Source organism: Protopterus annectens, chromosome 3.part1, assembly GCF_019279795.1.
Source record: "Protopterus annectens isolate FY-2018-M chromosome 3.part1, PAN1.0, whole genome shotgun sequence".
Taxonomy (NCBI): Eukaryota; Metazoa; Chordata; order Ceratodontiformes; family Protopteridae; genus Protopterus; species Protopterus annectens.
Genome location: NC_056732.1, coordinates 1,466,504,677 through 1,466,532,544, shown reverse-complemented (window position 1 = coordinate 1,466,532,544; position 27,868 = coordinate 1,466,504,677). Strand labels below are relative to the sequence as shown.

Here is a 27,868-nt window from a genome sequence, read left to right as displayed (position 1 = left end):
CTCTCAGCCAGAGAAACTGCCTCACTGCATTGGGATATGTTTACCACCTGTCCCTTTTTATATGGTACAGTTCCTGTTTGGGCAGTTGTACCCTGCAAAACAATTGAAAAATGACAAATGCCCTGAGATGTAGGACAAAAAATATTTCCTCAGCTTCCACTAACAGTTTGGTAAAATACTTATTTCATATCTCGAATATCTTAATATTATATGAAACTGAAATTTTACAAGACTGAGCTTTCACTTTGACAAAAAGATGAAGTTCAGTCCTTTGCAATGGTTGCGGAAATGGTTTGTTCTGCAAATTCTTGACTTGCATAAAAAATGTCTCACTCTGGGTATTTGAATAGGTGGCAAAGTTACAGCGAGAAGTGTCAAGTATATTCCCTTATACAGCATGTAACACAATTGAGATTGTACGTTGACAATGCCTTTGCCATGGGCAGATGAAGCATTTCTGCAAAGTGAGCTGTGGTGCATTTGGAAAAATGTTATTTGACAAGCAAAATGACCATTTCAGGATGTAAAAAATGTGTGTGTGTGTGTGTGTGTGTGTGTGTGTGTGTGTGTGTGTGTGTGTGTAGATAGAGTGACAGATTGTTACATAGATTGTTTCAGACAATAGATATTTTTTAAGTAGCACAATAAAGCTTTCACTAAACTTGCTTTGTTTTACTGTTATTTCAGGTGAGAAATGGGAGTGGCAGCAGCACCTCTCTGATCGGCAAATACTGCGGTGAAGTGCTACCTAATCCCATATTCCCAAAAAGTCATCTTTTGTATATACGCTTTGTAACTGACTCCAGCAGTGCATGTAAGGGATTTGAGATTACTTGAACTTCATCATCACATGGTAAGGAAAACAAGCAACAAAAACTAAGCTGTTCTCTGGGTGGAAAAGTCTTGGATAATAAGGGGATTCTAATTTCTGTAATGCACATAGGCTCAGGGTTAAAGATAGACAATACCTCTAAATGAGAATAACTTAATTAGATATATCGATGGGCCTTGTAGCTTTGGTAGGAAAAAAAAGCTCAAATGTTATTTAAAATAATAGTCAAAAAGAAACTGTAAACAAAGGTGAATAATAATACTAGTTGGATAACCAGGAAAAAACAAAATATGTGATAACACATTTGTGGCCAGATTGCAGGGCCCCTGACCGAGGTTACTGCTGTGAAGTCTCCACCCTTGATCAAAGGTGCAGAAACCTTGGAATTGATTGAAATAATTTCATTGGTGGAAAGGTGAAGGCTTTGCATGAATAGGTGTGCTTGCCATTAACAAACAAACTTTTTTAAGTTTTTGAAATTATTGAAAACCATATCAAATACTTTGCATCATTTGTAATAGCTTTTGATGGCACAACTTTCACAAAAGTGTCTCGGAGTCAAAAATAATAAAATAACTTCCAAGCCTCCCAGTGATGCAGGGGTGAGAGTTTGGCCTGCAGTGCTTGATGCCCAGGTTCTAGTAGTTAGCTGCAAGTCAGATGGCTAGCCTGGGTGAGGGGGTGAGGGAACAAATGAGCTCTTTTGATTGGTTCATGTTCTTAACTGAAGGAGGGAGGGTGTGGCTGACTGTATCCCACACTCCCCTTGCAACCTCTATAAGAAATTAGTGGGTTTCTTTTGGAGTTGTGAAAGGAATTGGCAGGGTTGGGGGTTAAGAACTTGTAATGAATGTAGGCTAGGATGTACTCCTGAGTCAGCTGACTGGTAAAGATCATTGAATGCCTCTAGGAGAAGGACAGATGTAAATTAAGGGAAATACTACTAAAATCACTGAATGGTAACATCAGCTCTTGCCACTCTGACTCACACTTCTGTCACCTTGAACGGATGAGTCAGAAAGGAAAAATGGCATTCAAGAGACACCAGATGGTTAGTTGAGCTGGTGTGGTACTAGCCCCAAAAAGTACAATAAAGTTCTGGTATAGTGTAATGTCATTTACTTTTATATCTATTAGAGTATTCAGATAACTATTCATGTTTGTAGTTTTAGTGTTTTCTTTTACATATTTATGAGTTGTAACTCACTTCAGAAATTGACAAGTGTATGCACACTTGATGCTTGTGTGTGTGTGTGTGTGTGTGTGTGTGTGTGTGTGTGTGTGTGTGTGTGTGTGTGTGTCTGTGTGTGCGTGTGTGTGCGTGCGTGTGCATGCATGTGTGTGTGTGTGTGTGTGTGTGTGTCTGTGTGTGTGTGTCTGTGTGTGCATGTGTGTGAGCGTGTGTGTGTGTGTGTGTGTGTGTGTGTGTGTGTGTGTGTGTGTGTGTGTGTGTGTGTGTGTGTGTGTGAGTGTGTGTGCATGCGCGCACGTGCACATGTGTGTGCTGTAGTTAACTATACAAACATTTTTCTGATACCTGCTGAATGTAAAAGAGGAATTATTTTGCATGTTTTGGCAATAAATAAAATCTCTGGCTTAAAGATGGATAAGTGAGACAGTATATAAACATTCTTGTGACACATGCTATGCATTATTTTTCTACAAAACTGCATATAGATAAATGGCCTTCTACCACCTGATATGGAGGCCAATGCATTCTACTGTATATGAGAAATGTATTAGCACTTTTTAGCACTGCCCCCACATTGGTTATAAAAGAATGTGTCAAAAGTTGGAAACAGCAGAGAATGTATGAGATGGCAAGTAAAAAAAGAAGGTGAAGGAAGGGGAAGGGAGGTTGTACCATACAGATTCCACTTAAAAGAGTAAAGAAGATTCTTCAGTAATAGATTTGGACTATGAAATTGTCAGGTTTTGCCATTAAAGAAAATCAAGATAAAAGCAAAACTGGATGCACAGAAGATAAAGTTAAAGCAACACGATGCAAAGAGGACAAAATGCAAATAATTAAGGCATGATACAAACTGTCATAAGCAATAGGTGACAAACAGTAGGAAAGAAACTGAGTAGAAGCACTAGTAAGTGGACTGAGCGTTAACATCAAAAATAGTGACGTAATACCAGGCTGTTGAGTATGCTGATGAAAAGCGATGGAAAGAAAGAATATCATCCCATCTGCTTCGCCTTCGTAGTTTTTAATTTGCTCAACTAATAACCCTCATTTAGATGGGAGTTCTGACACACTCTTCCCAAGCAGCAGTAACCATCAGAGCCTCAGGGATGACTTATCTAAAGTCAATTAAAAGGCATAACTCAGCCCAACAGAATGTAGTTGGTTTCATGTCTCCATACCTTTTAACTGTCCAGATTTCCACAGAATGTCCAGAGTTTTGCCTCATGTTTTTGGTCTATTCCTCATAAAATGTGTGGTTTTCTCGCAAATCACTGAGGATTGAAGTCACTAAATAATGATATACATATAAGCTTTAGAATTCATATGCTTCAGAAAATGCATTTTAACACAAATCCTGTTACTTTGACAATTTTTTAGGTTTACATGAGCAATATTTAATATCCGTCCTTATTTTTTGGCATTTGTCCTGTCCCCCATTAAAATATCAGGAATAAAGATCAGTTCTCTTTTATTCTGATCCTGGAAAATGCCCCCGTTTCAATCCAGATCAGTCAGACCTGCAATAGACAAATGAGTCCTCCTTGCTCAACTTGCATACAAGCTCCTCATCATAGCAACAGCCTCTAAAAACTCATCCACTCTGCATGCATTTAAAACAAAATCTGCTGATTCATTTCCAAATCACCCCCTCAGGAACATCACCACACCACCCTCTCCAAAGCCAAATGGCTATCAGTCTCCTAAAGAGTTGTGCTACACCTAGGGTTTCTTCTTTTCAAACTACTTTAACTAGGTGCCTTCTCACCCAGTAGCATAGCTAGGGCAGGGAAAGGGGTAACTGCCCTGTGCACAAAGTGTTGGGGAGTGCGGTCATCAGATCCCGAAAAGTGACACTAAACCCATTTGCAAAAATGGGAAAAAATGTTTGTGGATGGATGGATCTAATGCAATACCAGCTTTAAAAAGTCAGTATTGCATTTGCAGTCAAACCTGAGCACTGTAGCTCTCTGTGTCTGGTCTAAACTGTTGCAACTGCTTGCTACATTGTAGCAAACAGTTTGCTACAGTTTCAAAGTTAGGAAAAAAATCATTCTTAAGTAAAATCTGAGTGCTGTAGCATTCTGTGCAGGCAGGGTCTAAACTATAGCAACTGTTGCTACATTTGTAGCAAGCAGTTTGCTACAGTTCATAAGAAGATTTTTTATTATTATTTATTTATTTTTAATAAAAGGAGGGAGGGTCGGGGTAGGGCAGAGAAACGGGGCCTGAATGGCTCGGCAGGAGGGGGGTGTATTTTGCATCTGGCTACCTGATTGGTGTGGCAATAGACAGAAGACCTGTTTTTTTTTTTCTCTTTGCTATTCAATGGAAGAACTTGTGGAAGTGTGAAACTGTAATAAACCAATTGCTAGCTCAGCTTAATACAGAAACAGTAAAGTGCTTTTTCTTTTTTTTTTCCTTGAAGAGCGGAGGGGGTTTGAGTGGGTGCTGGTTCATGATCAGTTGCACTTCTGTTCCCACCTCTTGCAGCAAACTCTATAATAAAACCACCCCTTACAACTTCTGTAACATCTCCCAGTTAATTTTTACCTCACTCCAGACTCCCAGAATCAAACTGCACTGTACCAAACATGCCTTCTCTAGTCTTGCACCCAAAGTCTGAGACTCTGAGAATCCCCCCCCCTCATGTAAAAGAATTTTCCTCTTTCACCACTTTCAGACACCTCAAAGGACACCTCCATTAAAAGGTTGACAGCAAGTGCTTTTCCACTGGACAAGATCACTTAACGTCCTCCTCACTGCATCACTTCTATTTCAACCCTTCAATTCCTCTCATATTTTCTACTAAAATTAATTCACATTTGTTTTTCTTCACTGTTAATAATATTTACATACTGTATCAACAGTTTATGTGATTCTCTACCTTCTGTGATTACTCTGTGAAATTTTTTTTTTGTGAATTTCTTCACCCAGGTTGTGCTGCAAATGGTCTGTTATGATATGTCTCCTATCGCAGGAACACAAGCATATAAATAAATAAGACCGTTTTCATGGCTTATAGATTTCATTTACCTTCCAAAGCCTCTCAGGTCTTGCCAGCGCCCTTTGTCATACTGCACCTCCTTTCTCCAAGAACAGCTTATCAGTCAATCCCAGACTAAACTGATGGCTACCCATCCAGTCATCAAACTTACCTTTAAAGGAAGCTACTGGGCTACACTGTTTAACAAGCCATGGAATTTTATTCCAGAAGTTTTAGAGATGCTAGGTTAGAAACTTATCCCTACACCATGTTTTATTAATGTGTTGGTGAAGAATTAGATCCCTGTTTCTGGTACAGGTATTGGACTTGCAGAGATACAAGAGGTCCAGGACAAGTAGATCTGTAATGGTGTGGTAAGTGAGACAAAAATCTCCCCTCAAAAGTCTGTGAGACTCTGAATGAAGGACTATAGCTTTCAGCCTCTTTTGGTAGCCTAGGAACTTCAGGCTTATGATCTTTTTTTAGTTAGGAAACATTGGGGTCTTTATATTTGTTTGATATGTTCAGTGCATCATGAAAGGGTATTGTACTCAATAATTGGTCTAACTGGTGCTGAGTATATGGGAGTGATTAACTTTTTAGACCTTGATGATATTCATTTGGCAATTAGCTGAGCTAAACAAAATAATTTCCTGACAATTGTTGTCATATTATGGTAAAACCAGGGGGAATTATCAGTCCAGGTTCCTAGGTCCCCAGCTATAATTTTATTTTGAAATGTTGCATCTATGCAATATGACACAATATGATGAGGTGAAGGACTGTCTACCAAAAATGGTGATAATACACTTTTTCATTTAGTTTGAGTCTGTTTTTACTACACTGAGAGTTTACTAGAAAGAGTTAATTTTGTCAGATTTGAGTGTCAGAGTGACTCAACAACAGCTCCCAGTTTGCAGTCACCTGCAACCTTTGTTAGCTGTCTGCTTTGAGATTTAAGAAGTACATTCTGAAAAGGAGAGATCTCAGCACAGAGGCCTGAGGGACACTATTAGTCACTTTCTTACTTTTTGAGTCAGCACCTGCAACTTAGACTGTGTGGGCTATGTATTTCAGCCAATTTGCTATCCATTGTACCATATATGGGTCAGTTTTTGAAGCATTTGGCTTCTGTATGTTGTCAGCATGGGGAATTGCATTGATAGCCTTGACCAGATCAAGATATAACATGTGCACTTATGGGCACCATCTACAGTATCTGTAACCCTTTCAAAGAAGTTTACCAGATTCAGTAGACAGGCTCCACCCATCACAAAGGCAGAATGCTAGAGTCAAATATAGTAGTTTATGACATCAGTTATAATGTGTTCCATGGCTTTGCAGATGAAGCTTGTAGGGCTGATAGAGCTGTAATTACCTAGGTTGGTTGTAAGACCACCCTTATGGAGAGGCATCACTGCTGCCATGTGCCACTCATCAGGGACAAAAGCAGCAGGTAAATTTAAATTAAACCATTTAAGGAATGTGTCTGCATGGACATTCATAACTCTGTTTAACACTTTATGTGGTTTATAGGTATGTAAAAAATAAAATGAGCAGTCGGATTCAGAGGCGGCACAGAACCTGCTCATCTGGATAACTGACACATATGTCAGTCATAAACAGAGGCGGTACAGAGCCTGCTCATCTGGATAACTGACACGTATGTCAGTCATAAACGGAAATGCATGTTTGCTCATGGTATTGTACACTGCTCATACACTGTTGCAGAAAGTATAAACAACTACATAGTGTGCTGTTTTCTATGTAATTAGCAGTTATTTCTGTTATGGTTAAAAGGTAAGCTTGGACAAAGGATGTGTGTCCAGTAAGCCCACTCGACACAGATTTCCATTCTGAGGGGTGTTCCAGGAGGACTGTCTAGTCAAATGATTTGCTTAGAAGGCAAATGAAAGTGGTGTGAATCACAACCTGTGTGCTTGGAAGCAGCTGATTATCAGCACAGACTGTAATCCTCTGCACTAATCAGATCATAATCCTTTGCACTAATCAGACCATAATCCTTTGCACTAATCAGACCATAATCCTCTGCATTAATCAGACCATAATCCTCTGCATTAATCAGACCATAATCCTCTGCACTAATTGCCAGACTATTATAACTAAGATTAGAAACCTTACTGTTCTGGCTGATGCTCTGTTTAGAGCTGATACAGTACATATCTTTCACTATACAGAATGAAAAGAGACATGACAGAAATTTGTCTGCCTACACTTCTTCTTCTGATACTACTTCTGCAACAAGTAGTAACACATTTCCTTTTGGAGGCAGGGTTTGAGGAGTTTGAGTTTTGTCCCTGACTATGATCCAGACAGAGACCCAAGGAAGCCGTTTGGAAAGGGATAGGAGTGAGTGGTCATTGTTGTCTCTGATATCTTAGGGAGGATGTTGGCAGACTCCGACTACAAGACTACCATCTGAGGAGGCCTGGATATGTAGGTCATAGACTTACAGCTCAAGGATGTGAGCCTATGAGAAGAATGCAAGGCACTCAATATGGTAGCCATGGGCATAAGGAAGTGTACACCCACTCTTATCTCATCATATTGGAAAGTGCAGTATACCTTCTCTTCAATGAGTGGTGATTGGAGCATTCAAAAAAAAAATCTTAATCCTTATGGGATGAAAAAAATCCTAATCCCAATGGATGAAAAAAATTCTTAATCCTAATGGGATGAAAAAAAATCCTAATCCCCATTGGATGACAGTCGCAGTCACTGTCTGTGTCTTCCCTCTTCCGGTGCCTTTACATGCTGGGGTCAGGAAGAATGAGTTAAACAAAAGATGAATTCTTGATCATTAGGAGAATGATGGAAAATAAAACAAGAAATGTCCCTTTATAGAAAGAAGGGATTTGATAAAAGTTTTCCTTTCATTAGGGCAAAGCCCCTTGACCTATAGTAGGAATTAGGGATTCTCTATAGGAGAGGAGAGAGACACCCTCATGGGCAGAAAATTGTTCAAAATACAATTCCTGATACACAGAAAAACAACTTCTTTAAATGTCTCCTTGCATCTCACACATGAACACAGACAACCATGCTCCTATTGTGACATTTGTATCTCTCATGCTATCTTAGAGGGGATGGAAGTGGCAACATCCAGACTGCTAGACAAATGGCATGACAATTGGACAAACTGCTGAGTAAGATATCTCTGTGAGTCACATTACAAGACGCAGTTGTTGTCACTACCGTAATCTAACCACATTCCATCAGCATTCGTGTCCCATTTGAAGTAATCATAGTCAGAATTATACCAAATTTAAGGACGGTTGTGATGGGGAGGGTTTCCTCTTCCTACAAGGTGGCAGGGTGCTGCTCCACATTGTGGTCAGGAAAAAGAATGTCTGGATACCTTTTTACCTTTGTGTAATGTAACAACACAAACCAAAGTAAGGAAATTCAAGACGTTTACCCTCCAGGTTGTGTAACGTTTGTTGTTAAAGGGAAATTGCATGGTAAATGAATGATGCTTATGGAGTGTTTTCATGCATTGCCTTCAAAAGAGATTTGTCAGGTTCCAAGTGGGTGACCGGCACTTGCAGTTTGTGCTTCTTCCTTTTTGTTTGTCAGTGGTCCGTATATCGTTCTCAAAAGGCATAGCTCCAGCTACAGTGACAGAGTGAAGGGAATTAACACTGAACACTATCTCCATGACTGCTTACTTTAAACCCATTCTGTTCAGTAGCTGACAGGATCACTATCTAAATGTTAATGAGACTAAAACAGATTTGGTTCTTTCACAGAGTAAAGTACTTTCTGAATCTGATTAGGGCAAAGTTTAGAGTTTTCTTAACCCTAGAAATGATACTGAACATTTAATCTGTTTCAGTATGTTATATCCTAGCTTACTGTGTTGGCTGGGTTGTTACTAGCAATATTAAGTCATATTTTGTTAAGCAGTATGATAGCACGGAATGCCAGGCCTCACACGAAGAAGCTTCAACGCTATTTCAGAAATGTCTTATCTCTTGGGCTATCCTCAGGATTCTCTGAAACTGCACCTTGCACTAATTCCATCCCTAGTAAAGCAGCTTCAACAGTGGATGATTTCAGACACTCAAAAACTGGACAAGTCATTCCTGAATCCTTTCTGTATTTAGGTTTTGATTGCCAGTACCTTGATTAAGGTAGTGGAGGTTGTTCTTGACACCCCTGGATATAAGGTCTCCTGTCTGAGTGAAGTTTCACGACAGGCCAAAGAAGATATTGTCAGTGTTGCTGACAGTGTCAATGCACTCAGGTTCATTTCGTTTTGCTTTTTAGCATGGGTCTTTACATGTAATCACAACAGCACAATACTCATGTGGTACATACACAAACAAGGTGGTATAAGACCACGCTGACTGTGTTGTTTACATTAACCACTAAACTGTGGAATATGATCATGTCCATGTGCTTACAGTTATTAATAGTACCTCTACCAGGAACAAGCTGTGTCACAGCAAGTAGTCTAAGCTAAACAGCTAATTAAATCCACAACTGGCAACTTAATCCACTTATTTTTTTTTTCAGCAAGTAACAGATCAGATTGGGATCTGTATAAATCCTATGAAAATAGACAGATCCCAGATTCAGGCCAGGTGGCAGCATGCTGTGGCAAATCCATGTAAGAGAAGAAATCTGTAAGCATTTCTTCTAATTTCCTTAGAAAAGGAAGTCCTGCTAAAATCAGAAACAGTCAAAAGATCTTTGCTGCTTACTGATACATCATCAGGTAAGAATCAGGACTGAATGGATCATTCTGTTGGTAAGTTGTTGCCTAAAGGTCCTATAATCTTCACTCACTGCCATTCATGTCATGACTGGCAGGCTGAGGTTTTCATATGTTCATACATTCTACTATGGTAGCTTGCATGGACTAATCAAATACTTGGAAGAAGAAGTCCAGCAGCTTGTATCTCATTTCACTTAATGAGCCCCTTCTTAAAGTCCCAGTTGGGTACCCTTCTTCCACCTTTTTCACCATTGGTGAAGGCATGCTTTTCTGGTTTGCTGATTGATCAAGACCCTACTCCCATTTAATGATAGGCACCATGTGTTCCTTCATCCTGTCTGTAATGCTGTAAACATAGTCCATGCTTCATAAGACTGACTGAATCCAAAACACATGAATCAAAAATAATGATATTCGAAGGAGCTAAATTTCAAAATGCCAAAAAGAAATCTTGCTCTGGTGTACTACAAGCGCTTATATGCAAGTAGCCTAACTATAACACTCCTGTCCTGCTTCGTAACCCTAAATTCCCTGATCACTCCCTAAACCTAAACTCCCTGGTCACTCCCTAAACCTAAAATTCCATTCATGTTCCCGGATGCTAAAATACCTCTCCTGCTCCCTAAACATAAAACTCCCCTTCCATTCCCTAAACCTAAAGTTCCCAATTAATCCCAAACCCTAAACCCCCTTCCTGTGGTGTGACTCTAACCCCTCACTCCCTAAACCTAAATTCCTTTCCAAATGAGTACCTGAAATACTAAACCATACTTCTACCCCTCTCACTCCCTCCCCACAGCTGCCCTCTTAAATTCTGCCTTGTGTTCAGGCAAGGTTCTAGAATTTGTTGTGTACTTGGAAGCATTACATTTGTCCTACCAATTTTTCTTTTGAAATTGCTTTTCCAGTCTCTTTCCCCAATCATTTCTAACCTCATGAGACTGAGTTTTATAATTATCATGCAGTATTTTATATGCCCTCCTAAATATCCCCTTCATCACAGGTGCCATATTAAAGCCAGCTTCCCTTGTGGCTCTCCAAATAATATGACATCGCAGTTGTTGTTGTGTCTTTCGGCTTTTCCTGGTTAGGGGTTGCCACAGCGGAACTCCAATCCGCTAATGACTGGTAGTTGATTTTTACGTCAGGTCAGTTGTCAATCTTCTCTCCGGTCCAGCTGGCGAATCTGGGAATCTTGAGGCAATGTTACAACTGCCTCATGTACACAGACAACCCTCTCCTCCTCCCAACAAATTCCAACACATGTGAGAGATGCAACCATATAGCCAAACTGGAGGCTAAGCTCTCTCAACTCAGTACTGGCGTAACCAGTCAGGAGGAGAAGGAAATCACACTCACTACAATTCCAGTCTCACATAGACCTACCACGACAGCAAACAAAACACATAAACACACAAAAACATACTCGGAGGCTCTAAATAAAAATCTGCCTAAGCAGCAGAGACCTCCAAAGCAGACACCCAAGCAACCGCTACCCCAAAACAAAACACGTGCAACACATAGCTCACAAAGCCAGTGTGCTGAACAGTCACAGCCCTTAAGGCTAAACAACACACCTGATACACTTGTAATAGGTGACTCTATCATTAGGCACACTGACGTCCCGCTCACCAGGCTGAACAAGGAGAAGGTCACGGTGAGCTGCCTGTTGGGCGCTAGGATCCGCCACATAACACAAGCACTCAGGTCACTCCAAGGCAAGTACAAATATGACTCAGTCATTGTCCATGCTGGTGTGAATGACTTGAGATGTACCTCCCTGGACTACATGAAAAGAGACATAGAGGGGCTCTCTGAGCATGTAACCCAGGCCGGTATGACCCTGACCTTGAGTAGCATCTTACCCTCACCAAGAATGATGCCACAATATGAAGACAAGATGATCAATTTCAAAAATTGTCTTAAGTATTGGTGTCATTCAAAGGGGATCCAATGCCTGTCAGCCTGGGATGACATGCTCGACAAGCCATGATGCTTCGCTAGAGACGGCTTGCACCTGTCACCCCTGGGCTTTCGGATATTGGCAAAGGCTCTTGCTACCCCCATAGTGCCTTTTTTAGGCAAGGCTCAAAAGACAAACCCACCTCCGTAGGTATCACAAGGGATAAGAAACAAAAAGTAATGCTACTCAATGCCAGAAGTCTAATCCTCAAGATGCATGCACTCGAAACTCTCCTTAGCATGGAGAACATCGATATCTGTGCAGTAACAGAAACCTGGTTCAAGGCTCCCGAGAGCACCCCAGCACTACCAGGTTATACCTCATACCATGCTTTTCGGCCCCAAAACTTGGACCGAACCACAAAAGGAGGGGGAGTATCAATATTCGTCAAAGATACCCACACCTCCAGGTTGGTGGTACAGCACGAAGCATCAGAGACTATCCATGTGCAACTAACAGTGGGTAAAACTGCCTTCCAGTTTATAGCCTGCTACAGACCACCCTCCCAAACCCAGGAACCCCACTCGGCCTTCCTGAGAACACTGGAAAATATGAAGGTCTCTCCAAACACCATTATATTGGGCGACTTCAACTACCCAAACATAGACTGGGAGCATTACTCTAGCTCCAACACCCTAGCCCAAAGGTTCCCAGAATTTATAAACTCAAATGCTATGGAACAACTTGTTACCACTCCCACAAGAGGGGAAAACATACTGGACCTGATCATCACCAACATGGGGACTCTATGCTCCAGACCAGAAGTGTATCCCTCACTGGTAAGATCAGACCATAAACTAATCTCACTGGATATTAACATCCCAACCCCACCCCCTGCCCAGAAAACCACAGTGAAAAACTTCTCTAAAGCAAATTTCACACTCCTCAAAACCGAGGTGGAATCCTTCAAAGCCCCCAGGCCTGTGGAAAATACGGCCGAGACCGCAGAATCCTTTATAAACGCATTCTATGAACACCTTCAGGAATGCATGGATCATGCAATCCCAAATAAAACCAAGACCCAATCCTCCAAAGGCAGACGTCCTGTCTGGTGGACCCCAGCCATAAACAAACTATACAATAGAAGAAGGAAGCTACTACATGATAGAGCAAAATCCCAAAAAGGGAAGGCATCTCTGATCAGTATTAGTAAAAAACGACGGGCACTCATAAAATCATCTAAGGCCAGCTTCGAGAGAAAAATTGCACAGGACACTAAGGATAATCACAAGGCTTTCTTTAGTTATGTTAGGAACCTGGGTGGGGAATTCCCAGATATGCTCAGAATTAGTCCAAAATGACAAAAAATACACCGAACCCACAGACATTGCCAACAACCTAGCTGACAGGTTCAGCACAAACTCCCCCCCCCCCTCCTCACCAAAAGGGCAAATATCTATCCCAGCAGAGTGCTGCCCCCCTGACATCTCAGATGCTCAGGTAAGAGCCGCCCTCTCCAAAGCAAAAAACACAGCATCAATGGGACCAGATGGTGTCCCGGGCTGCGTCCTACATGAACTCCAAGAAGAGCTAAACCCAAACATAAAACTACTGTTCAATCTCAGCCTTACTACAGGATATGTACCTAAAGAGTGGCGTACAGCAACAATGGTCCCTCTCCACAAAGGTGGCGTCTCAACGGATCCTGGAAACTATCGCCCCATAAGCCTGACTAGCTTGGTCTGCAAAGCTATGGAAAGGATCATCATGGACCTCATAAATAAAGATATTGGGGACCTACAGACATGGATCCTACCCAGTTCGGCTTTGTTAAGGGCAGATCCTGCCTCTTAAACCTGGTTGATTTCTTTGAAACAGTCACCAAGGCCATTGACGAGGGGAAGGTGGTCCACACAGCCTACCTGGACCTCGCAAAAGCCTTCGATACAATACCCCACTCGGGCATTATAGATAAGCTCACCAGCCTAAATATAAACCCCTATGTCACTAGCTGGGTTGCAAACTGGCTCAAGGACAGAACCCACATGGTTAGAATTGCTGGAGCCATGTCAGACTCCAAACCAGTTACAAGTGGCATCCCACAAGGCTCAGTCCTGGGACCTCTCTTGTTCGGTATGTATTTCTCGGAGGTACAGGCCAACACGGAAGGACTGTGGCTGACCAAGTTCGCAGATGACTGCAAACTGGGCGCCATAATCGACTCTCCAGCAGACACAAGCATCCTCCAAAAGGGCCTCATAGAAACAGACAACTGGTGCCAGAGCCATGGCCTCAAGCTAAACGCCAAAAAGTGTATAGTCATCCCCTTTGGCAAAACAAAATGCCCACAAATTACCACATAGGTGGTAATCCATTAAGTACAGAAGAAGTAATTAGGGACCTGGGGACCCAAGTTGATAGCAATCTCTCATTTGACAACCACGTGGCCAAAGTGGTTAGAAAAACATTTTATATAGCCCACCTAATCATAAAGGGATTCACATCTAGATCAGGGGAGGTCATCGTGCCTCTTTACTCATCCCTCATCAGGCCCATAATTGAGTACAATGCCCCTTTTGGGATGTACCTTACCAGACACCTGCAGCAACTGGAAAGACCCCAAAAGTACCTCACCAAGAGGATCAAAGGGCTCAAACAGATGCCATATGCTGCCCAGTTAAAGAAACTCCAGCTCTACTCAGTGGCATACCGCCTGCTCAGAGGCAATTTGTGTTTGATGTATAAAGCCATGTCCAACCCGGAATTAATGGACATGCTGCACCTCAGACAATCCAAATCCCATCGAGCTACATGCTCGAGAGACTTGAACCTCAGCACTGAAATAAATAGGACATGCTGGAGGGACAGATTCATAACCCAGAGGCTCCCTTCACTCTGGAATAAAATCCCAGTCCAAGTTAGGCAGAGTCCCTCATTGACTCTCTTCAAGAGGAATCTTGATGAGTGGATGGGAGATCGTAGATTTACCCCGGGTATCACTTCTGTGCCACTGTTAGACAGAGGACCAGTATACTAACCTCGAAAAAGGGCATAGCAAAATTAATTTAAAATGGGTGGCGAAAGCCAAACACACTCTGGCTAGGCTTATAAATGCCCTAGGGCAGATAGCCTAGTATGAACCTATGAACTTATGAACGTGCCAAGTTACCAGCCCTGACGCACAACCTTCAACGAAGGTATGCCCATTCGCGCATGTCTTCACGCAGAAGACGATCTAGCTGAGGATCGAACCGGACAGCGTCTTACTGTGAGGCGACAACGCTACCGCAGCACCACCACCGCGGGTTAAATAATATGACATCGCAGTACATATTAAAAAGACAAGCATTTCCTACAATAGATGGCAAATCGTATGTACCACAAAACAAAGCTATACTACAAGTAACTAGACTGCTTGATAGAAAAGGTCAAACAAAACAGCTTGAAAATGATAATTATATTTGCAGTGTACAAACCCCACTTACATTTTCAAAGATATTTCTAGATAGACTTTATTTCTGTGTATTGGATGGTTTAGATACAAGCAGTCATATATTTGGCTGTTTTTCCAAATTGTCAGACTTTTCTTTCTTTGCACCAAGTAGTGATTATTGCTGTTGCATATCCTTGTACCATCCACAAAAAAGTGTATATTTCCTCCCAGCCAATCTACAGTAACACGTAGAAAGAATCTAAGGAGAAGGGCCATTGCAGAGTTTGGAAATACCTGTACAGTACTGTCCCCTTCTCAGAGTATTTTCACTATCAAGATCCGTTTCCAGTCAGACAGCCAATTACCTAAGTTAGTTATCCATAGAACTACTGCTAGTCTGGCTAACCTTCTGATTAATATTATGTTTGTGATTTCAACTGCATTTTCTAATTCTAGCTATGAATGTCTCATAAGGAGCAAGCTCATTATGGCCTCATCATTGTCTTTAGAAGCATAAGTAAATCAGACTGGACGTGTGGACAGCAGGGGACATGTGGGTTATGGAGATGAAAAAAGTAATAGACGTAAGAAGGGTAAAGTTGTAAAACCAGAACCTGTTGCAGAGTTTCACAGCAGGGACTTTGTCCAGAGGAAATGTATGTGCAACAATAATCTAAAAAAAAACTATTCCTACTTGTAATACAGTAAACTCTCAGTTAACCGGAACTCAAGCAACTGGCAAAAAAATATCAAAGTACAAAATTCCTGTGTTTCACTTCCTGTCCCCCCCATCACAAACATACCCCAACCTGAGAACAAGTCAAACCAAACAAATAGTATAGGGTACAGTATTAGTCAGGCCTATTTTTAATAGTAACTCTCAAGCAATGAGAAACTACAGTTATCTGGCATCTATCAATCCCCATGGGTGCCGGTTAACTGAGAGTTTACTGTATGTAGAACTACAGTTCAGTGTTGGTTTGAAGCTGTGACACCACTGCTATCAAAATCACTTTCAGCATAGTGATTCATTTAGGGTTGCTTTAAAATAAATTACCCAAAGGATTTTGATTATTTTAACTTCTATTCTTTTAAAGAATGGGTTGAAGAATGAGGTTCAAATCAGATGACATTAGAATCTCTCTAAAGGGGACAAAGAAGATGACAAGAGAGATGGGCATCAACAGTATCCAGAGTAGGGCGTAGGACCAGGCAAGGTGTACAGGTATGTATAGTATCTACAAAAAGACCAGCGTAGTTCACAAGATGCATAAGAATACATGTTCTCTGATCTGAAGTTGAATTAGGAGCCTGTAGTGATAATAAATACTCTGCAGTGTATGGAGTGTGGGTGCCGGTAATAAATACTCCATAGTGCATGGAGTGTGGGTACCAGTAATAAATACTCTGTAGTGCATGGAGTGTGGGTAGTGGTAATAAACACTCTGTAGTGCATGGAGTGTGGGTACTGGTAATTAATACTCTGTAGTGCATGGAGTGTGGGTAGCGGTAATAAATTCTCTGTAGTGCATGGAATGTGGGTAGTGGTAATAAATACTCTGTAGTGCATGAAGTGTGGGTACTAGTAATAAATACTCTGCAGTGCATGGAGTGTGGGTATCGGTAATAAATACTCTGTGGTGCATGGAGTGTGGGTACCGGTAATAAATACTGTGTAGTGCATGGAATGTGGGTAGTGGTAATAAATACTTTGTAGTGCATGGAGTGTGGGTACCGGTAACAAATACTCTGTGGTGCATGCATTGTGGGTACTGGTAATAAATACTCTGTAGTGCATGGAATGTGGATACTGGTAATAAATACTCTGTAGTGCATGGAGTGTGGGTACCGGTAATAAATACTCTGTAGTGCATGAAGTATGGGTACCGGTAATAAATACTCTGTAGTGCATGGAATGTGGGTAGTGGTAATAAATACTTCAAAAACACACACCTCCAAAGCTCCAACACTCCAAATGGCTTAATATACGAAACAGGAACACAAACACTGGAATGTTTGATAAGGTTCTTTTAATTCTGGTACCTCGGCCTTCGCCTTCTCCTGGAATACATTTTACAACATCAAACACCACCCCTTTTATAATGCATTTAATTACATAATTAATGCTCCCTAATTTAGCAATTTATTAATTTAATTATTAACTCAACCATACCACTTCACTTTAAAAATGCTGACTTCATTCACATTCATAATTTCTGACTTCATTAAATGTACAATCAATTATATATGAACATTTTTAATCCACCTAAGCTATTATTAATCAATAACCACATTATTAAATGTTATTATGACATCTATTATTACACATTTTTATAAAATTTAGAGTTCGTACATCAAACATTGATTCTTTCTAAAAAATAGGTTTTTCCTAAAATAGATTATTATTCTAAGAAATATGTGGAAATATTCATTCTTGACTTCCATGTTCATTCCATTTGGAAACAAAGTTTTATAGTTGAGAATAAACCTAGATTCCATTTGTAATAATTTATCACGAAAAACTGCTTCATTTCCAAAAGCATTGGGCCTACCCAACACACAAAATATGAATCCCTCAGGGACCCCCTTATGTTGTTCACAAAAATGTTTGGCAACAGGACTTTCCATTCTTTTGTGTCTTATGTCACCCAAATGTTCAAGAATTCTAAGCTTAACCTTTCTAGTTGTTTGGCCTATATACCATCTCTGTCTCACACAACCACATCCTATAATGTATACCACCCCTGTGGAGTTGCAATCATAATATTCCAGGGCCCTATACATTACATCATTAATTTTTGTACCGTCCAAACTTCTGACCCTGTTACAAATTTTGCAATTTCCACATCTAAAGGTTCCTTTTCTGATATTCTTCCTATATTTATTAATATTTCTAACATTCAAAATTTCCTTTAAATTTGAATATCTGCTAAATGAAAAGGTAACCTTAGATGGAAAAAGTTTTCCTACTTTGTCATCTCCAGTGATAATAGGCCAAAATCTCATCACTACCTCCCTTACTGTATTAGAAAACTGTGAATATTTGGTGACAAAAAACATACTATCCTTAGACCTCTCTTCCCCCAAACCTGCTAGGTGGGAATCCAAATTTTCGTTCACTTCTCTCCAAGATTTTCTCATGGTTCCAGATGTCCTCCCAAGACCTAACTCTCATTCCACCCTACCTCTGGCTATTCTGATATTCTCATCAGAATAACCCCGTTCTCCAAGTCTTTCTTCAACCTTGTTAAATTCACTATAAATCCTTTTTTTATCTGAAGTATTGATCCCAATACGTTTAAATTCTCCAAATGGTAAGGACTTAAGCAAATAGTCACTATGCATGCTTGAAGCATGTAAAAAGTTCTCAGCTGCTGTATTTTTTTGAAATGGTTTATATTGTATTTTATTGTCTAAACTCAAATATATCTCGACATCCAAATACTGGATACTTTCCCCCCCAATTGTATAGGTGAAATCTAACCCCCAAGAGTTTTCTTTAATCTCTGAAACAAATTTCTCAAAATTTTTTGAATTACCCCTACATAAAAACAACAAATCATCAATAAATCTCACATATTTTACGACGTTGTTCTTATAGAATTCTGAGGGATAAATGAAACAGTTTTCAAAATGGGCCATAAACAAAATTGCATATGAGGGCGCAAAAGCTGCCCCCATAGCTGTGCCCTCCTTTTGTAAGAAATGTCTCCCTTCAAATTCAAAACAATTGTGAGTTAGACAAAAATCCAACAAACTGAGAATAAAGTGAGTCCTGGGTCCATCCCCTAACATTTTTTCCACTGCTTTTAAACCTTGATGTCTATTGATACTAGTGTATAAAGATTTTACATCTACACTAGTCCAGTAAAAGTCATGCTCCCATTTAATGTCCCTTATTTTCATACATACATCATTTGTATTTTTCACATATGATTGTACTCTCTCCAAATAACATTTTAATAAGGAATCCAAAAATATTCCAACATTTTGCAAATAGGCTCCTCTGCCCGAAACAATGGGACGACCTGGTGGGTTCCTAATGTCTTTATGTATTTTGGGAATAATGAAAAATCTAGCACTCTTTGGATTTTTTAAATGCAATTTTCTAACATCTGCGGATGACAGGAAACCCAACCTTTCTCCCCTCACAAGTAATTCTAATAACTGTGAATTATACTCCTTGAACATATTGGAAGGCAGTTCTACATAAGTGTTTACATCCAACAACAAATCTAAAGCTATCGTATTGTATTGTATTTGTCCCTGGATAGAATTACCCAATTCCCTCCTTTGTCAGCCTGAGTAATGTGAATTCAGCCTGAATGTGGATACTGGTAATAAATACTCTGTAGTGCATGGAGTGTGGGTACCGGTAATAAATACTTTGTAGTGCATGAAGTATGGGTACCGGTAATAAATACTCTGTAGTGCATGGGATGTGGGTAGTGGTAATAAATACTCTGTAGTGCATGGAGTGTGGGTACCCGTAATAAATACTCTGTAGTGCATGAAGTGTGGGTGCCGGTAATAAATACTCTGTAGTACATGGAATGTGGGTAGTGGTAATAAATACTCTGTAGTGCATGGAGTGTGGGTACTGGTAGTAAATACTCTGTAGTGCATGGCGCATACCTCTCAACTGCACAGATTTTCACAGAATGTCCAGATTTTTGCCTCATATTTTTGGTATGTTCCTCCTAAAATCTGTACTTTTCTGGCAAATAACTGAGGATTGAAGTCATGAAATAATGACAAACATTTGAGTTTAAGACTCCACATCCTTCAGAAACTTCATGCTAATGCAAAACCTATTATTCTAACAACTTTCTAGTTTGTAAGAGCAATATTTAAAATCTGTCTCTATTTGCCCCCCCCTATCATTTTAGGCTTTGTCCAGATTTTTTGCTCTAAGAGGTTGAGAGGTATGATGGAGTATGGGTAGTGCATGGAGTGTAGGTACCGGTAATAAATACTCTGTAGTACATGGATTGTGGGTACCGGTAATAAATACTTTGTAGTGCATGGAATGTGGGTAGTGGTAATAAATACTTTGCAGTGCATGGAGTGCGAGTACCGGTAATAAATACTCTGTAGTGCATGGAGTGTGGGTACCGGTAATAAATACTCTGTAGTGCATGGAGTGTGGGTAGTGGTAATAAGTACTCTGTAGTGCATGGAGTGTGGGTACCAGTAATAAGTACTCTGTAGTGCATTGAGTGTGGTGATTACAGTTCGATATCTAGAAAAGACAAATACGTTTAAGTGCTACTATAGTGCAAGACCCAGTCTTAACAAATGTTAAGTACCCCCTGCTTAACTTGTTAAGGTCGACTCTCACATTAGACAGTCAAATCTACCAGAACTGACCAGCAAACAACAGTGGCAGAATAATAAACAGATTTGTTTCTGCCTACTTTCTATGCTTCTAATGTGCCCTTGACTTATAGACATAGAAAGTTGATGGAATAGCAGGATTTGTGTTGCCCTGCATTTTCTGAAAGATACAGCTAAAACTCAAATGAATGCCATTATTTAATGATTTCAGTCCTCAGTGATTTGTCATTAAATCACAGATTTTATGAGGAACAGACCAAATATATGAGGCAAAAATCTGGACATTCTGTGAAAATCTGGATGGTTGAGAGGCATGGCAAGGTGAGTGTAAACATTAGAGATATTTTTGCAGTCTTTCTGACAGTGTTCACTAAGGGCTTTATAGCTTAAAAGGCAGCAAAACCCTAAGCAGTTTTTTTCCCCTGTAACTAGTAGTACATAGAGCAGATAAAGCTACATGCACTACACAGAATTATAATCAGCTCTCTGATCATAACCCTTTATTATGTGTTCTTCACATGGATGCCAAGATTCTCTTTGAGAGCATATTTCATGGCATTCATGTCTCAAGCACGTAACAAGTTGGTTATGATAGGTGACACGCTCATAATCATCTGTGTTATAGAGATGGGCATCTGTGAACTTCCTCTATTCTTTTCAATAAGTGCCACAGGATCTTTTGCATCCACCACCAACTCTGGCAGATGCAGCCTCGGTTTAGCATCTCTCCCAAATGACACATATTCAAGAGTACAACACCCCTTTTGTTGCACTGCAGTGTCAGCATTCCATCATCCTGACGTGGGAACAGAACCCACAGCATTCTGTACCAAAGGTGAGGCGTTTACATATTACACTACTGACACCTGTAGTAGCCTATGCACAACCTTAGATTCTGAAGCACATCTTGTAAACTCAAGTTAAAAGCACAGGCCAAGCTAAAATGAATATCTTGTGAACAGAGAATGCTATGTAAAAGATAGTAACAGCAAAAGTGCTCACAAATATCTTCTTTACAATGATAATTGTGAATCTACTAGTAGTCTTCATACCAGTATTGTAATATAGTGTAAAACAAAAAAAAAACAGACTTGTAGTCCAAATATCAATAATAATTTTCTCCAGCATCATCTCAGGTTTCAGCTGATATCACTACGATGGTTTGTAAGTTACTAGGTTTTGGCAATATTACATAAACATATTGCATTTCTTCATAATGAGTGACAGCCAGCACTTAGTCTGTTCGACATGGGTGTAACAGCATATTTCTTTTCTGTCTCCCACCATATTTTACAATATACCCTTCAAGAGTATGTCGCTCAGTCAGTTAAAATATATGAATATAAACATGAAAAATATGCATAACAATTGACAGATAACTGGTGAATATCTTCACTGCAGACTAATTTTGTTTCTCACATCTTGCATTTTCACATGGTGCTTGTCATTGACTGGTTAGTCACTTGGTTAAATAAGGCATCTTCAAACAATATCTTGATGGCCTAAGGAGCTGTGGACATGAAATGGAAATATGCTAAAATGGTGTTATACACTTGAGTGAGCTGGACAAGTAAACGTTGTAACAGTAATCAGAAAGCATGCCATACAGTGACTGGACTTGTAAAGTTCTTGTGATTTCAGCTTCATAAAAACACAAATATTCTGTACAAAAGTTAACTAGATGAAAATGTAAGTAATGTTTTTTTTCCCTTAGAATGTGGCGGAGTATTGTTTGGAGACCATGGCTCATTCACAAGTCCTGAATACCCAGGAACATATGGAAATAACACAGACTGTGAGTGGAGAATCAGAGCACCTTCAGGTCGTGTGATTACCATAACATTTGTGTTTGTGAGCATTGATGATCCCGGTAACTGTGTGCACAACTACCTGACACTTTATAATGCGCCTGATGCCACCTCACCAGTACGAGGGCCTTACTGTGGCAATGCAAGTGTAAATATGCTTTGCTGCCATTGTTTTAACACCCTTCCTTTTATATATTGCTTTTTAGCATTCACTGAAACAGTAAGTACGAAGCTTCTTCATGTAATACCACAACATCCTATTATATAACACAAGACTATCTATCTATCTATATATATATATATATATATATATATATATATATATATATATATATATATATGTGTGTGTGTGTGTGTGTGTGTGTGTGTGTGTTATGTGTATTATACGCACAAACACACAACACACACACTTGCATGTATATATACTTATATGTAATAGGATATAATAAGCAAAACAATGATTTAATAAAAAAAAAATCACAAAATTATAAAACTAGAAGGACTTTTAAACCTGTCCTGAACAGAGCAAGAAAGAGGGACTCTGTATGATCTCTAGAAAACATTTCAAAAAGAGTCTGCAGTCATTGCAAATGCTGTTTGCAGATACACTGCAGATAATCCTAAGGATTCCCACCAAAGAAAACCCCTATCACTTCCACAAAATCAAAAATCCAGCAGGTGACTTTGAAGGAAGGAGTACCTCTACACCACAGTTCATAAACTGGGTGGTAAAGATGCAGAAAAACTTTTCATCTTGTAAGGATTTGTTCTTTTAATGGTCTTGAAGGCAGATCTGCACCCGTACTGCAGACCAGAGATACTTTACTGAGATGATAAAGTACATCCTGTTTTAGAGTTATTATTCCAGTTCTCAGTCCCAGGTACATCACTGCTGCTGCTGCTTTATTCACATCTGGAATGGCTGTAATATCACTGGAAATGGAAAAACCAGCATGAGTCTAGATGTTTCAAAAATGAAGTGTAACTGAAGCATCAGTTTCTGTGTAGCCTCCATTTCACCCTGCATGTACATTGCATCTGTTAGTCCGAAACTTATAATCCCTATCTAGTATCAGTGATGTTAATGTATCTATGTCACTGTTTGGATCACATAGTTTTGCTAATGGTAGTTTCACTGAAAGAAACTTTATTGTAGCAGATACAGTGAATGGAAGTTATTCAATTGTTTCTACAGAGAATTTTCACTCAGTGCATCTGATCTGTTGTCTGGTTAAGTTTGAAGTTTTTCCTGTTTTGGATATGTAATGATTTGTGAATTGTTCATAGGTTCATAGGTAGGTACTAGGCTATTGGCCCTAGGGCCTGTATAAGCCTAGCTAAAAAGGTACCCTGGCATTCACCACCCAAGAAAATTATTTTCCTGTGCCCCTGTCGAGCAGAGCCACAGAGGGGATCCCGGGGTGAATTTCCTATTTCCCATCCACTCATCAAGATTTTTCTTGAAGAGTGCTAATGAGGAGCTTTGTTTGATATAGAGAGGTAATTTGTTCCAGAGTATGGGAAGTCTCTAAGACAGGACTCTATCCCTCCAGCATGTTCTGTTTATTGTGGTGACAAGGTTTAGGTCTCTAGAGTGTGTAGCTCGGAGGGATTGGGATTTCTTTAAGTGGAGCATGTCCAACAGCTCTGGGTTTGACATAGCTTTGTATGTTAGGCAGAGATCACCTCTGAGTAGGTGATATGCGACGGAGTAAAGCTGTAGTTTTTTGAGACGGTCTGCGTAGGGCATCTCTTTGAGGCCAGTAATCCTCTTTGTGAGATATTTCTGCAGCCTTTCAAGTTGTTGTAGATGTCTTGTGAGGTACATACCAAAAGGGGCATTGTACTCTATAATGGGTCTAATGAGTGACGAGTAGAGGGGAACAATGACCACTTTTTTCCTGGATGAGAAACCTTTTGTGATGAGGTGTGCCACGTAGAAGGATTTCCTGACTGTAAGCTGTGTCTCATGATTCCAAACTTTTGTGAACTGTGGTTGCAGTTTGATTTGTATTTCTTGAAAAGTGCAGTTCTGCAGATAAAGAACAAGATGAATTTGTGATGTAGACAGTCTTTGCCCTTTATCTGCTGTTGTGCAGCTGTGGAATTCCAGGGTTGTAGGGAGAGAAGTCCCCCATGCGGTGCTTACAAGTGGACTTCCTCCCTCTCAACTACATTGTTATACTATGACTTGTATTTATTTTGTTTTATTTTAGTTTCTTTATTTATTTTTTATTATAATTTCATTAACAATTGACTTGTATTAGTCTGGTGTGCTTTATACTGCTTTGGGTTTTGATGGTCTGTAATTTGATTTTGTAATGCATCCTCTCTGTTAATGTCTAGAACTCAAGCCAGTGAAACATTTGCCATATAGTTTACAACATTTGTCTTATAATCTGTGATGCTTATGGCTAACTGCAAACTAGTTCAGTTTTTTTACATCAGGTTTGGCGTTTTATATTTTACTGTGTAAATATTGAGAACAAGGTTCATAGGTAGGTACTATGCTATCTGCCCGAAGGCATTTATAAGCCTAGTCAAAATGTGTTGGCTTTCGCCGCCCCCTTAGATTAGTTCCCTGTTCCTCTGTCCAGCAGAGCCACTGAAGTGATCCCCGGGGTAAACTTTCTGTTTCCCATCCACTCATCAGGGTTTTTCTTGAAGAGTGTTAGCGAGGAGCTCTACCTAATGTAGATTGGGATCTTGTTCCAAAGCATGGGAAGTCTCTGGGACAGGAATCCATCCCTCCAGCACATCCTATTTATTGTTGTGGTGAGGTTTAGATCCCTAGAGCATGTGGCTCGAGGGGATAAGGTTTTCTTTAGGTGGAGCATGTCCATCAACTCTGGGTTGGACATGGCCTTGTATGTCAGGCAGAGATCACCTCTGAGTAGGCGGTATCCAACCGAGTACAGCTAGAGTTTCTTCAGTCGAGCTGCATAGGGCAGCTGTTTGAGGCCAGTGATCCTCTTGGTGAGGTACTTCTGTGGTCTTTCCAGCTGTTGCAGGTGTCTTGTAAGGTACATCCCAAATGGGGCATTGTACTCTATGATGGGTCTGATGAGTGATGAGTAGAGGGGCACAATGACTTCTTTTGATCTGGATTCGAACCCTTTTGTGATTATGTGGGCCACACAGAAGAATTTTCTAACCACTTTGGCAATGTGATTATCAAAGGAGAGATTACTATCTACTTGGGTCCCCAGATCCCTTATTATGTTTTCCGTATTTAGGGGACTACTACCTATGTGGTAGTTTGTGGGTACTTTGTTTTTTCCAAAGGGGATGACTATGCACTTTTTGGCATTTAGCTTGAGGCCATGATTTTGTCACCAGGTATCTGTCTCAGTGAGACCCTTTTGGAGGATATCTGTGTCAGCCGGAGAGTCAGTTATAGCCCCTAGTTTGCAGTCATCTGTGAACTTGGTCAGCCATAGTCCTCCTGTGCTTGCCTGTTCCTATGAGACGTATATGCCGAACAGGAAGAGTCCTAGGACTGAGCCCTGCAAGGTTCACATACTTTCAGGGTGCTAGTGCACTACAAAAATTCATCACAGTCTTTCTAAACCTAATTTCTAGCCCTTTCTGGCATCAAATGGTGCTGTTGTTCATATTAAATTATTAATGGCTTAGGTTTTAAAGTCTTTTAAAGTTTTTTTTCTAGTTTATTTATACTTATATTAAATACAAACTTTATTTATTTATCCTTTGCTAATGTGTTCAAAATACTAGATTCTATATGTACATATCAAGTTGCAGCTATAAAATTTGAAAGTATAGATTGCATTTTATTAAGATTTTTTGATAAACTGTTTTGAATTTTAACATGTCTTTTTTCATTAATATTTTTTATGTATATGTTTTAGTGTGTGTTTAATATAAGTGTTTAGGATGATAAGGTTATAAATATTTACTGTTGATGTTTTTAAAGTGTGATGTTCCTTTAAGGAAATGGTAGGGGTCAATTACTCTTAATTTATTAATTGATTGGATCGTTTGGGATATAGAAGTCTGTAATGTAAGCTAAATCAGTCCTCTGATGAAGTCCTGTGGACAGGACGAAAAGGCGGTGATCTAGTTAATGCGGTAATATGTTGCTGTGTCTTGGCTACAATAAATACACGTGTTCGTTATTTCTGGGCGTTCCTGCAAATGATTTTCTACTCTTGATACTTCTGCAGTGCTCCGCTTGTGTTTCAAATGTTTAAAATGGTATTATTTACACTGTTGAGTATGACACTAGTAATGCTGATCCTGTGTCCTGCCCTGCCTACAGCTTAGATTTGTCTGAAAAGTGTCTCATGTTCAGCCCATGTATATTGTTAACAAATAGATAAATAAAAGATTATGTGGGCCACATAGAAGAATTTTCTAACCACTTTGGCAATGTGATTATCAAAGGAGAGATTACTATCTACTTGGGTCCCCAGATCCCTTGGTAGTTTGTGGGTACTTTGTTTTTTTCCAAAGGGGAAAATGAGTAGAGGGACTGGTATCAGTTAGCTGTTTTACAAACCAGAGTTATTAAAAAACAGATTCCATACTTTTTAAGTAATTCCATTGTAGAGCAGTTCACTTCTGGCCGGGATGTGTTTTTAGAGATTTTAGGCAGAGGAACATTCACATGTATAGCTCATGTGTATATTCCATTATATACATATACAGGCAAGATATTGAACAATCTGTAATCCATAATTCATGTCAGTGATGGTTTGCCATGTGTGTGTGTTTTCATGAACTTGTTGCCTACTGTTTAATGGCAACAATTTCAAACTATTTTCTGTCTCTTTGGGATTCAAAAACATACTTATCATAATCATGCTGAGACTAACATAGGCATACCTTGTAGCATGACACAGGCTGAAGCCAATTATCAGTTAACTAGTTGGAATTTCGCAGCCCAAATTGCCATTAATTAAATGGCAGGCTCAGAGGAGAGAGAGAGAGATTTATGTAATTGTGGCAAAGACAGACGTAAAGAGAACTAGAGAGCAAGTAGCATGCAAATGTCACAGCAGGTGCACATGCACTACACAGTGACACTATGGCAAGTAGCATGCAAATGTCACAGCAGGTGCACATGCACTGCACAGTGACACTATGGCAAGTAGCATGCAAATGTCACAGCAGGTGCACATGCACTACACAGTGACACTATGGCAAGTAGCATGCAAATGTCACAGCAGGTGCACATGCACTACACAGTGACTCTATGGCAAGTAGCATGCAAATGTCACAGCAGGCGCACATGCACTACACAGTGACACTATGGCAAGTAGCATGCAAATGTCACAGCAGGTGCACATGCACTACACAGTGACACTATGGCAAGTAGCATGCAAATGTCACAGCAGGTGCACATGCACTACACAGTGACACTATGGCAAGTAGCATGCAAATGTCACAGCAGGTGCACATGCACTACACAGTGACACTATGGCAAGTAGCATGCAAATGTCACAGCAGGTGCACATGCACTACACAGTGACACTATGGCAAGTAGCATGCAAATGTCACAGCAGGCGCACATGCACTGCACAGTGACACTATGGCAAGTAGCATGCAAATGTCACAGCAGGCGCACATGCACTGCACAGTGACACTATGAGAAATCTTGTAAACGATATTAAATG

The 27,868-nt window shown here is 40.0% G+C and overlaps 1 protein-coding gene across 1 annotated transcript in view; it reads left to right on the top strand.

The window, feature by feature from the left end:
- The window catches only part of LOC122797794 (cubilin-like), a 2,156,354-nt gene that overhangs the window by 2,022,766 nt on the left and 105,720 nt on the right, over positions 1 to 27,868 (top strand). Inside the window, 2 exon segments of the mRNA XM_044066315.1 lie at positions 688 to 853; positions 22,139 to 22,374. Coding sequence (XP_043922250.1) covers positions 688 to 853; positions 22,139 to 22,374 — 402 coding nt within the window.